Source organism: Ixodes scapularis, unplaced genomic scaffold (genome assembly GCF_016920785.2).
Source record: "Ixodes scapularis isolate PalLabHiFi unplaced genomic scaffold, ASM1692078v2 PGA_scaffold7__128_contigs__length_106722199, whole genome shotgun sequence".
NCBI classification, from domain to species: Eukaryota; Metazoa; Arthropoda; class Arachnida; order Ixodida; family Ixodidae; genus Ixodes; species Ixodes scapularis.
This window is the reverse complement of record NW_024609882.1, coordinates 843054-856455: the sequence shown is the minus strand read 5'-3', so window position 1 is coordinate 856455 and position 13402 is coordinate 843054. Positions and strand designations below refer to the sequence as shown.

General features: G+C 46.0%; 1 protein-coding gene across 4 annotated transcripts in view; it reads right to left on the bottom strand.

Annotated features, from left to right (window-relative positions):
- Window positions 1–13402, bottom strand: part of LOC8027348 (transcription termination factor 2) — a 61463-nt gene that overhangs the window by 26060 nt on the left and 22001 nt on the right. Inside the window, exons 1-3 of one of the 4 annotated variants that reach the window (XR_006076605.1) lie at window positions 3965–4430; window positions 3233–3365; window positions 2121–2370 (exon numbers count right to left, since the gene is read on the bottom strand). Coding sequence is in view for 2 of the 4 variants with exons in the window: in XM_029969433.3 (XP_029825293.3) it covers window positions 2121–2370; window positions 3233–3365; window positions 3965–4225 (644 nt within the window). In the remaining 2 variants the exon portion in view is untranslated. Of the gene's footprint in view, window positions 1–2120; window positions 2371–3232; window positions 3366–3964; window positions 4431–13402 lie in introns of those variants that run through there. The other 3 variants (XM_029969433.3, XM_029969434.4, XM_040207053.3) reach the window with 3 other exon arrangements.

Here is a 13402-nt window from a genome sequence, read left to right as displayed (position 1 = left end):
CTTGTTGTTCTAACCGAACATTGTTTACCCTCAGTACCGCATGCATGCGACTAATCATGCAGCAAAAAGTAATCGCAATTGTTCACTCTAATCTATACGCACCTTCGCACTCAGATCAAATCTGGCCCAAAATAGCGCTTGTCCAAGTGAACATTTTCTTATACAGGAGAAGCAGGCATAGCCTGGCTGTTGAGGTTTGTTCTTGACAAGATGCCGGTCAATTTAATTTGCAAATGAGCATCACCCTTGCTAATTGATGACTTCAACGCGACAGCGTTAAGGAGCTCATGTCGCAGAAAACCCGATGTCGGTGGCACGACTAGAAAATCTTGATTGGTCGATAGGGTGATGACGTCAGAGTTACATGCCCTCGCGCAAGAATTTCAAACAACCCACAATGCTCATGTGAAACGTGACATCACGCGTGGAATGAGTGTGATTAAAACATGACATGTAATGCGAATTAAAGGTTGCCATATGTCTCAAATGATTTAACTTTTTTAAAGTAATTCCTTTAGAATTAAGAATTTTAGGCGGAATTCGAACCCACGACCCTTCGGTTGCGAGTCAGACGCTTTTGACTAGGCCACGCGAGGCACGCTTTCGTGGCAAATGAGAATCGTTCAGCGGCGTAGACTTTCCATTTTCCCAGGGTGGGGGCAGGCTGAGAAGTTCTCCGGGGAGGGGGGCGGAAGGGGGGGGGGGGGGGTGCTGCTGCTGCTGCGCGTAACATTTTCGCCAGAACTGGAGATTGAGGCTAACGAAAGCACACTGGGATTCCATTTCCCATGTATTTTGTCAATAAAGGGAACGTGGGCATTATTTTGTTTACATGCCACTGCTAGAAGCTCGTTACATGACACATAAGCGTCTCGGTAAGGATCATGACCCGGATCTCACCAGGGAGAGCTTCTTTAAGCAAAATACAAAGGGGGTCGAAACTTGGGCAATAACTTGAAAACGACGCTCGCGTGAGCCTTACAGCGACTGCCAACGTTCGCTGTCCCTCTGAAGTCACTAAAATCTTTTTTTTTTTTTAGGTATTTGTTTTGTACACACATGTAGTTATATGTAACGTCATATTCATAAGTCGCACTTAGTCATTTCAATACTTCTATTCTCGGGGACATCTTTCGGATGCAGTTCAGCAACAACCGAAAAATGTTTGGGTGCCTCAATGATGTACAATTGGTCTCTCAACATTTTTTTGTACTATCAATAAATACTGTTAAGAAGTAACCACTGACGTTGATAGCTAGCGAAAACATCCATTAGTTTTCCCCCAATAACAGATGCAGAAAAAATAAAGGAAAGAGACAGCTGTCGATCCCCTCCTCAACTCGCAATTTGAACAAGCGGCCACGTGATCTGACGCTAATTATATACCGTCAGTGTTCATCATAGTCATGCCCTAGGCAGCTACGGTTTGGAAAGCAAAAGCTTGGGCTGAGCTTCAGATATTTTTAGAGTTGGGCTATTAACATATTTATTCAATTGACATGAGCCGTTACCCGAATGTTTGACGATGCTGACTGTCAAGAACCCAAGCACTCGACTAGGTGTTATGAAAATCGCTTACGTCACGGTGTCACGCGACTTTCGGTGCAAAATCATGATGTCATGTTACGTCACGCTGTCAACAAGGTTAATACATGTAGTGACTTCCTCAAATTAAATCGAGTCGACGCAGTAAGTCACCTGACGTCACGTGACATTACTTGACAACATGTATTGACACCATGACGTCACGTGACGTGACACATGGTTAATCATAGTGCCAATACAAAAGCGCCACCAAAACCCACAATTTACCATACGTTGCAATTCTGTATATGACAATTTGATCAATAGATAGAAATACAGCCGCCAATTTTTTATTCCCATATGTTCATTTTGTGATACTAACAAAAAATAAAAAAAAATAATTACTTTGACCTGTTTTGAACCGGTTACCGTTATATTTTTTTCGGTTCGGTTCCGGTTCAGTTCCAAGATGGCGGCGAAGATTTCGATTCGGTTCAGCTCCGGTTCGGCTAAAAATAACGGTTCTGTTCCGGTTCGGTTCTGGTTCGACACCCTGGTGGTGTCAACCCCCTACACCGTGTCTGCGGAACACTCACTCGAGGAAAGCACGCAGGTGCGGGGAGCTGGGGGGAGGGGAAGGCCGCCCCCTCGTACCCAGCGTTGCCTGCCCGCCCGCTTTTGTGTTTTTCGTTTCTTTTGCCAGGGGCAGAGGGGAAGTGAGCAGCACACCCTTGGTTCCGGCCTTCTGTGGCCTAACCTCTCCGGAGGGCGCATTAGTCGGCCTTGAGGCCTCTGCCGCCGTGGGATGCGCCGCCGGCTCTGCGTCTCTGCGCTCGCGGAGGGTTTCTGAAATTAAAAAAATTCATGCACCCTTATCTTACTTCTTTCTTTCCTTTGTTTATTCCTCTGGTTTCTTGCACAGTGTCTTCTTGTTTCTCCTCACTTTATTTTGCTACTCGTTTCCTCTTCTTTCTCTTTCCTTAATATATCTCAGTTGCGGGGATCAAACTAAGGGATTCTGGGTTCAAGGGGGGATCGGTGGCCTAGAGGGCTAGCACACGCCAGCTCAAAGCATGTGGAGTGAAAGCTCATGCTGCAGAATGCAGGGGTCCTGGGCTCAATCCCCACCCTTGCCCATCTCGATCTGGATCAGCATCGTGCCAGCATGCGGTCGTGTATCTCTAGTGCGTGATGCATGTTAAAGGCCTTAGGCTAGCAGTCATACTGCACTGGCTCAATTTCTCATCTACAGTGGTAAAGGCCCGTTCAAACACGTGCAACCGAGTACGACCGTGAAAGACAAGACCGGTTTTTAAGCCTCTTGTGACGTCTTAGGACAAGCTCCGCAGCAGCGCACCCGGTCCTAAGACGTCGCAAGAGGCTTAAAAACCGGTCTTCTCTCTCGGTCGTACTCGGTTGCAAGAGTGTGAACGATCCTTAACAATTGCCACGTTCAGACAGACTAACTGCCCGCTGTATAAACAACCAATTAATTACTTTTATTACTTCCTGGGTTCAATAGGGAATCGGTGGTCAAGCGCGTTAGAGGACTGCAGCTCTCCCAACAGCTGTTGGCAGTCATACCACGGTGCAGTGGACATTCTCACTGCCTAGTTGGTACCCTGCTCTAACACGAGCAAGGGTGCAACCAGAGTTTCCAGGCCATCCATCGACAATGTTTTAGAGCCGGTTAAAAAGAAACACGTGCCTGGGCTGCCGGCCTCCTGCCCTGCCCCGGCGAGATCCAGGCAGGAGAGCCGTTCCTCCAGCTCCTCTAGTTGCTGAACCAGCCGCGCCCCTCCATCTGGCAGGCAGCACTTTTTCACGGTGCCTAGGAGAAGCTGCAAAAGGAGTGTACTGTTGTCGGTACTCCATGGTTGGCTCTAACAGTGCCAACCAACCAGTTGCACAACGTCGGTACGGACAGTAGGCATCGATCCATTCTCTCGTTACGCTCAAAATAATTTTCTGGAGGACGGCAGCCGGTGAGCTACTAGACCCACTGGTAGTGCGAACTTGACCTTAGCACACTTTGGCAGTTTGCTGAAGTGGACGCCAAAACAGTACTGCCTAGGGTGGTGTTTAGGTGCGGCTGTAGTCACTGACGTGTCTTTTGAACGGCCGGCCTGCAGCACGCGCTTCGTGCCTTCCACTGCGCGTTAATTGCGCGCGCGCTCGAGATGTCGAAGCATTGTCGAAGGTAAGAAGCCGCACTGGACACGCTGAAGTTCGACAAGACCTTTAGCGTGGCAATGTGGCAGACGCGTCCTTGTTGGCGTCGCCATGAGTCGCGCTCGTTGCGAGCCACTGCAGGACGCGGCGATGCTGACGCAAAGTAGGCACCGCTGTGTGGGTCTACCCACCAACCTGCGTTGTTCAGCGCGGACCAGAACCAAAGTACGTATGTGTAGCTTCCCCAGGACTGGTGCGATCCACTTGCCTTCTTCTTTTGGATTTCTAGTCGTAGTGTTTCTCTGCTCAGCTGAGGTCGGTTCACGGGTGCAGCCGTCGAGGGCTGCACGGCGCCGCTGCCGTTCGGCCTGTTGGAACTCACTAGCTCATCGCTTTTCACGACGTCCCTCCCTTCAGAAAAAGGAGCGATGGACGCTGTAAAACAGTCCCTACCACTTGCTTTCATCCTAGAAGAGGAGTCGAGTTCAAGAAAGGCCTTCAAACATGGTGGACTTTTACGGGATTGCATTGGATTGGATACGGCCAGGCTCAGCCGCTCAGCGGTTCAGCTGGCTGAACCACTAACGTTATCGCGTTATCGGAAATGTGCTACCTACAAAAGGTACTACAAAAGCCTGAGGGGCTTTTGTAGTACCTTTTGAGAGGAGGTCGTGCTGGAAACTGGCGGAAAAATGGCGGCAAGATAGCTTGATCACCCAACGGCTTTACCCGAGCTTCACACTTCGTGCCATTCGACGGAAACCGATATGAGAATTATGTGAACTCGGACCGTCGGTTTTCTGGTTTTCTCCAATCGTTGGTTCTCTCCCAGAAGAAGTAAGGTGAAAACGTTTCAAGAAATGTCTCTAGGAGTTCCCCGTAGTATGCGCTTTATTCCGCGGACGGCACACAAAAACCGAAACTAAAATCGGACATGCGTGCATACAACAAAAACAAACAATATATTTTGTAACATAATCGTAAACCGTAAAAAAAAAGAAAAAATTTTTTCTCAAAGTTTATATACTATATAGTTCTGAATATAAATCTGATATTAAAAACAATTCCACTAAGGATACCAGCATAAGTAAAGTCATTATCATCCAATACAATCCAATAGAACTTCTAGTGGCTTGCTTGATCCAGATCTAACGTAAGCCAACGTTGAATCAAACTGTGGTTGAATCAAGGAGACAAGGAAACAAACACCCAACACTAGAGTTGTTTGTTTCCTTGTCTCGATGAGGTTTGATCATGTCTGTATCTTCTGGACAGCGACCGATTTCCTGGTACTTTTTCCCGACATGTTAGCCAGGTGCTTTATCGTTCAACTTGGCAGTTCTGTGCTCTAGGCAGTTCCTTTCTGCTCCTGTGCACAAAACAGCTCGCACCGTGCGCCAAACTCTGCTTCATTCGGCTGCGCCCTACACCGCCTACACTCGTGTCGACGGTGGGTGAGTGGAGGAACCACCTCATCGATTTATTTCTATTGCCGACAGGGCATCGGGAAAAAGATCCCCAGGTGATCAAAGTTAATCCTCTGTCATTTGCTGGGGCCCGTTAGCTGCCCTTCGTTTGTTTGGAAATTAAACCGGTAAAAGTTTATTTCGTGTTACCGACCTCGGTCGCTTTCAGCAGGTGCTGACGTCGTTTCCTCGCAGTATCGCGACCCGTCCGCGTGAACGACTGTACCCAACATTTTGGGCAGTTTGAATTGTTGGCACTTGCAGTGTTTCCGTTAGAAATCGCGAAGTGATCAGTTCATGGTCTCTGGAGGCTTAAATGACTCGGTGTGGATATCACCGACAGATTTTGAGTTGGGGCAATTAGGAAACAAATACTAAAAAATGAAATCACCCCTGTCTGCACTTGGGTTAGCATCACTGCAGACTTAAATCCAATTTAAAGTAAATGAATAAGGTGAGTGTATCAACTACTTTGTTTTAAAGTCATTTAGAAGAGAAAAAATATAACTAGTGAGACCTCAGCCACACAAGAGGCCTGGGGGGCTGTGTTTGACAAATGTTTCGTTTCTCCTAAAAAGAAACGGAAGTGACGAGGGTTAGAGCACTGATCTCTATTGTAGTCGGCTGGATTGCAGACCGCGGCCTCGGCAGCTAGGCCGAGTGTCGCCACCAGCGGCCATTGATTGACACCACGAAATGCATGGGGCTCTATGGGAAAAAGCAAGAAAAAGTGCCGTTTTCCCCGTTTCTAAGCTGTTGTCGGCACTGAAACTTTTTGGCTGCTTTTCAATAAGCCCGTCAATTAGCTTGGATACAAACATTAAAACTGACAGCCCTCGCAGTTCTTATAAATAAATATTATGTGGTCGAGAGTGTCTTCGCTGTAGTGCAGCTTAATGAGGTGAGAGTTACCTAGAGTTACAGCGAAGTTGGTGGTAATTTCGTTGAGTTGGGTTTAGCAGACGACAAGCTCGAAGGCTCTGCTACGTGGAATTCGCTCACTCTCGGAAAGCCATTATCGAGATGGAACTTCTTTGTCATTCATCGACTTCTGGGCTTCCCCGAGGATGGTTTCATCGACGGCAAGTTCCTTTGTTTACTCCACGACGAGAGCAAGCTTGCCAGCTCAGCCGTAGGTGCTCCGGTACGTTTCATTTATTTAATCGGTGTTCAAACGTTTGACAAATACCGATTCGATCTCCAAACACCCGACATAAGGATCGCAGCACACCATAAAATACTCGCCTCCGAGCACAGCATACATGCTTCAATGTTCTTATTTTTGTGCGTTTCTCCCATACACTCGCGTGTATTGCCTGGTGTCAGGCAATGGCCGCCGATGGCGACACCAACGGGCTCCCGATCCGCGATCCAGCCTACTACAATAGAGATCAGTGGGTTAGAGTATCAAATGACGAAAGAAGGAACTTTTGTCATTTGAGCCTCTAGCCAATCAGAGGCGATATCGTCACTTCCGTTTCTTTTTAGGAGAAACAAAACATTTGTCGAACATAGCCCCCCTGGTCAGCAGTTATTACATGAAATGTGCCTCCGTCTTTGCCTTGATTTTTTTTTTTTTTTCCTGTGTTTTTTGGAGCTTGTTTTTGTATAGTCGCCGGCCACATGAGCTTCCGCGGCCGAACACTGACCGGAGCAGCGCAAATCCCGCATGCGGCACGTCGAGCGTTGCCGCGTTTCTCTTTTGATGCTCCAGCATAGTAGTGTTGTGCGATAAATAGGTTTTCTCCCATGCATGAAACTTGGAAAGTCCATTAACAACTTGCAGGGCACAACCACTACCATCTCCGGACAGAATAAAATGTTGGTGCGGATTCTTGCCCTGGAAGTAACAATGTTGCTACGCCGACTTTATTTTACTCGGGAGAAGTCACAATTGTGATGGGGTTTGTAGACAGACTGCTTGCGAGCCGCCCCACACAGTATTTGTTTGGTTGTACAAAGTATTCGAATATGTGTTTCTGTGGTCATAAAATTATGTTGTTCTTTTATTCTGTTACTTGTAAAGGCCCATTCACACTCTTGAGACCAAGTAAGACCGAGAGAGACCAGACCGGTTTTTAAGCCTCTTGCGATCTCTTAAGACCAACTCCGCTGCAGCGCATCCGGTCCTAAGAAGTTGCAAGAGGCTTAAAAACCGGTCTGGTCTCTCTCAGTCTTATTCGGTCGCAAGAGTGTGAACGGCGCTTAATAATGGAGATGTGATGCAGACTGCAAATTGCCCTTAAAAATGTTGAGCTCTAGACCCGTTTTCACCTCAAGAACCGTAGTAAAACAAGTCCGGCTCCTTGCGGCGCAACACTAATTTTCCCATTTATGAGGAGCATTAAGACTTAAATAGGTGTATTTTAAACTGGATATGTGTTATCTTACCAAGACGTAAACGCCGAAAGCGTCGCTTCTTCCTCTGACAACCAAATCTTTAAGAACTACTTTGTGCGGCGTATGAACAATGCGCAAAACATCCTTTTTTCTTGAGGTGAGAACGAGTATAGTTTGTCAGTGCATGCAACAAAGAAGAAATTTTTTTTTTTTTTCACTGTATCTATTTCATGATAATTTTGGGGGATTTTGTTGGACATTTTGGTTTATTTCAGGTCTTTTGTGGGAGAATTTGAACTTGTGTTTTTGCATCTATGATGTAGGATCTAAAAGTTCTGGGATGGGTCCATTAATACAGAAGTTGTCAGAGATACAAAACTGAAAAACACATACACCTTCAAAATAAGCCCCCCCCCCCCCCCCCCCCCCCCCTCCTTGTAAAAGAAGATTTTTCTCAGAGGGTGTTGATCTTGTCCCAGCATTTCTGGAACCCATTCTTAACAATGTCCTTCAGTTCAACCAGTGATGTGTTTTTGGCTTTTTTTGTCCTTGAAAACCAACAGTTTTGATGTCTGCGTGCAATGTTGGGAAACAGTTGGAGGTTGGGGTGGTGAGTTAAAGGGATACTACAACGAAATTTTGGTGCTTACTTTTTGCTATATACGTGTTCAAAGGAGCAGTATCATATCGGGCTCACCAATATCTTTTAATATCTTTAAAAAAAGTTACGAAAAGGAATTTTAAAACAAATTGAACGATTAGGAAAGTGCACCTGGTGGATGTCGCTAAAGCCTTGTTTGTAAAGCCCATCTAGGAACCTTGACAGGTAGTGACGATAACTGTCTCGCCTAGAACTATACATGCTTTGAACCTGATGTCATCCCAACAGCTCTACTGCCAGCACAAGAGAAGAGGGGCGGGGAGGAACTCCCCACTCAATAAAACTCTCTTTTGTGTGTTTCAGACATCACTATTCTTCCTCTACAAGATTATAGAAGATTAACCTGTCACTCAAAATTCACACAAAAGCAGTTTTGCAGTTAGTTGCAGTGGCCCCATTGTTGGTGTGCTTCGACCGCTTCAGTAGCTGGAATGGCTAGGGCATCCTAACGACATCAGCCTTGACACAGCTTTACTTATCCTGAGATTGACTACATCACGGTTGCACCGGATGTGACATGCTCTCTGCTGGCTGCTCTCCAAGCGCTTGCCAGAGTGGGCCGTTTATAACGAAAAATACAGCCATCAGGCTCCAAATACAAACCTGCGATTGTCATTTACGGATATTGTGAATGTTATTCAGCCTATATCTGAACACGACGGGTATATTTAGGCTATCGTTGAAGTATCCGTTTAAAGGGGCACTAAAGAGGATTCTGTGATAATTTCTTCTTGGTCATAACTGCTTCTACGGGCCCTAAGCATCCTAAAAATTCAAAAATTACAATCATGCAATGCCGATCTCCTTAATAAAAGCATGATGAAAGGTCAGGACACACCTCTTTCTGAAAAGACTTTTCCGCTCAGGAACGGCGGAGCATACCCCAGTAACGGTATCAGCGCAGCTACGATGGGCGCCCAACAGCCAATCGCAAGCCGCCTTTCCTGAGCAGAAAATCTGCCTTGCCTTTTCTGACTGGAAAATCTGCTCAGAAAGTGGTGTGTCCCGACCTTTCAATATGTTTTTAATTAAAAATCAGCGTCGTGTTATTGTAATTTTTAGATTTTTAGGACGCTTAGGGCCCGTAGAATCAGTCATAACCAAGAACAGACGATCGCAGAATCCTCTTTAGTGCCCCTCTAAGGTGGGTATGATAAAAAAAACATTCTTGTTTTGCCGAAAGGGATAGGGAGCGTCTGGATTCCACACTATGCTTGTGGTTTTCGACTTCTCCCCTTCCATCTCTCGGTCGTCGAGGCCATTCGAAGGTGTATAACTTAGCTGCCCTCAATGTGTTGTAGATCTCCATAAGACTTCTGCCCATCTGAATCCAGAACGTAACCTTAGTGCACTACTCGGCAAACACAATTTTTTCCGGATTGCCGAGCAGTATACACTATGCTCGCAACACCTGTATGTACCGTAGCTACTGTGTGACCAACTTAAAGGAGTTTGCACCTTTGTACAGGGAGGTTATTTCTTAATACAATGGACAAATCACCGTGTTCCTTCTGCACACAAACATTCTCGTATGGGCCCAGACCCGGAAACTTTGGAAACTACCACATACATTGCCCTACTTTTTACGCAACGAAAGAGTATAGCTTTGTGGCAGGGGTGGCCAGAGTGACATCGGGTTAGAGCCACAGACAAAACTACAAAAGTTCAGAGAGCCACAGGAAAAGGAAAGGGGGGGTTACTTTTAACAAGAAGCGATAGGGAACAGTCCTTTCCAATACGGACAAGTATAATGTTTGACTGCAACAAATAGCACCAGGGAGTGGAATGCTTCTTCAACCGCTAAGCAAAAATGAATGCATGGTTTGCTAGTCAGCCATTGCCCCTGACGCCGTTATGCATACAGTAAAACCTCGTTATAACAAAGTTGAGGGAGTGGTCGTAATTATTTTGTTATAACCATTAGTTTGTTATAGCCAATGTCCATTTCTTCACTATTAGCAAGCAAGGGGAATTACGATTGCTTTGTTATATCGATTAGTTTGTTATATCCCATTTTGTTATAACGAGGTTTTACTGTATATGGTTTGAAATTCTTTCTAGAACAATAATGGAAACGGAATCACTAGATGCATCTACATGTCAAAAAGAAGTCCAGCTGTATGTATGTAGTGTAGTACAAGACTGACAAGAAAGCTTTTTTCTTAACATCTAGAACTCTTTTTGTCTTGGGAACACAGGAGGGGAAGGGGAGCATGTTTACCAGGGAGTCGTGAGCCACAATTGGACCGTCGAACAGCCGCATGCGGCTAGCAAGCCGCAGTCTGGGCCACCCCTGCTAATAACATTCAGACGCGTTTTTCTTTTTATGTTTTTATGTAATTTTCAGTCATCTTCACACTTTGCACTCAAGAATTTCTGCTCTTAATATAGACCCATTTCGAAATGATGCATAGATTATGTGGGACTGCCATTAGTTTGTCATGCGCTATGAGCACGCATTGGACCCGAGCGCTTTGTCAGCATTCGAAGTGTACTCAGACTGAAACACATTTTGTTCGAGTGCTGCATCAGTGTTTAACGCAAACTGGGAACCAATAACGGACTCCACGCCGGAGGCGATGAGACCAACTAATGGCGGCTGCACATAGACTATGCTTATTTACACCTTTTCAGAAAGGGTCTATTGTCCTATCGCAAATATACTTTAGAATATGTAGAATGCAACTGTCTAGGTTTGGTTACAATGTGTATCTTTTTATATTTATGAAAAACTCGAGCAACGTTTTTCAGTCCCTTCAAATGGCATTTTTGCTATTTTCAATTATTTTAAAATGAAAGAAGCATCACACACATTATTTCTGTTGTTCATTGCACTCAGTGGTTTAAAAGGAGCGAATTAGTTTATTTTACTAGGCATTTCTAAGAGTGGTGCCATGCCTCACGTGTGCACAAGAACATGTTTTTTTTTTTTTTCATGTATATTGGATCGAGAATATAGAAAACAAGCTATATCAAATCTAACTCCAGATTTATAAAAAGATTTAAGCGTCGTATCGTCGGAAAAGCCTACATGTAAAGTATTACGACGCAATTCCACTTCAACGTTTATTAAACTGGCCAACAAAGTCGGAGTGGGTCCACAGTCAGCAAAATCCACCCAATCCAGTGGGCGGAGCAGCGCAGTCAACATTGCTGTGTGGACACAGCCAACACTGTGCAGAATGTCAACAATTAGAAGAATTCTTTTGTTTGTTACTTACTCTTCGAGGCATGGGGTGTGGTGTGAGAGAAAAAAGTGTGTGGGGCAGAGAAGGAATAAAGCAAAGCAGATGACACTGCCACTACCCGACTGTGCGGGGTCAACGCTGCCACACCGTCCACCGCTTTTGTTGGTGACACAGCCGAAATCGCCGTACCACGCAATGTCTAGTAGTTTACGAGCAGAATCAATGTTGCCTGCCGAGAGCAGGGTTTCGGTTCACCTCGTGATTTTTTATTCAACGAGGTTTGCAAAAACACTAATTAACTTTTCAGAAAAAGAATGACATGGAACCGTTTATTAGTAGTTTTGTCACAATAATCACCCGCAATCCCAGAATTTCTGGAATTGCCCGGAGTTGCCCTTTAAAAACCTCAAAGGGCAACTCCGGCCAAAACTCGAAATGAAATAAATTACTGGTATCGCTGTAGTGACACGAAATACGACCCCAGCCAAAATATTACATCCGTTGGACGCCGCGTTCTCAACTAATGCCGATAACAAAAATGCGACTCGCTGCGAGCCGCTGCTCCTTAGCGGGCGGCCAGCGGGTTGCCGATCGCTAAAGCAACATTGGGCCGTGACGTCCGTAGTGTTCTCTTTTTTCCTCCGGTCCGGGCGTTGCACGAAGTGCGCTTCTTTGAGCTGCTACCACCGCTACTTCGGCTTGTGATTGGCGTGTTTAGCCGTTGCTTTTATCTGTAGCCCGTGTAGCTTCGGTATAGCCTTTTGTTTATTTGCCTTGTGAGGACTCCAAGACTCGTTTTAACGAGCGACTCGGTGCGCCCAAGACTGCCCAGCTGTTTCTCGAAAGATGCCGAGTGCAACTTGTAGCGCTGTGGGTTGCTCAAACAACCCGCTGTGCAACACGGAGGTGCTTTTTCACAAGTTTCCGACGGACCGAAAATTGGAGAAGGTGTGGGTGAACGCTGTTCGACGAGTGGACTTTGGACTTCGGTTTTTACGTGCCCGAGCAAAAAAGAACGAAAGAACAGACGTGTACAACCCAGCACACATCTGTTCGGGCGCCGCGGCCTGCGCCGGAGAGCCCCAAAGCTTCGTGTCTGGCACTGACCCGCAGCGCGAAAGCGAGAGGGCCCCCAGTACTGTACGTCACTGGCAGCGCGGTGTAAAGCAACGCCGCTCCATCCTCAGAGCCCAGATGACAATTTAGGCCTAGCGACGAGTACGGAAGACCGCAGGCACGGCGACAGTCGCCGAGTACGGCACCGTACGAGTTCACTCGTTTGCCACTCGCTATAGCTTTTGGGTATACAAGCGACGAGTATGGCATAGCGCACGCACGGCGTCGGCCGTCGAGTACGGCATCGAATAAGTTCACGGGTTTTCCAGTCGCTAGCTTTTGGGTATACGCACTAACTCTTGCTACATATGCTGGATAACTACCACATATACAGAATTAAAACAAAATCAGCTTAGCTCCTATCTTCAGACGGCTAGCGCAACGGAGGTATAGGTGCCGCTCGGCCTGCGTACTCGTTGAACGAGAACGATGTTGACGTCACGTTCACATAGCGGCTGATTTCCAGTGTTGCCGGGGCCTCGAGCGGCTCGTTTCGGTTCTGTTGGCCGCGCCCCAAACAAAACTTTGAGGCGTCAATATCTTTAAAACTACGCGCAATAACGAGAAAAAAATTACACCTTGCTATTCAGGGATGCTGACTGCACTAAAAACAGTCATAATCCCAAAATCGAAAGTATGGACCGGAGTTGCCCTTTAAGTAACAGCACACCAGTGGTTGTTCTGGACAGTAAACCCTCAGAAGAGGGCATTTGTAAAATATGTCTCTAACAGGGTAACTTGCATCTGCAAACGAACCATTAGTGACCTGACATGAAGTCTAGGTGTTTTCATTATAAATATTTAAAGTTTACATTGGTTTGACTGATAAGAAGGGAAACTTGCTTATTTTATTTGTATTTATTATTTTTATTTACATACTATTAGTCCAAGTTAAGGACTTTAATAGGAGGGGTAAATACATTTTTAAAAGCAAT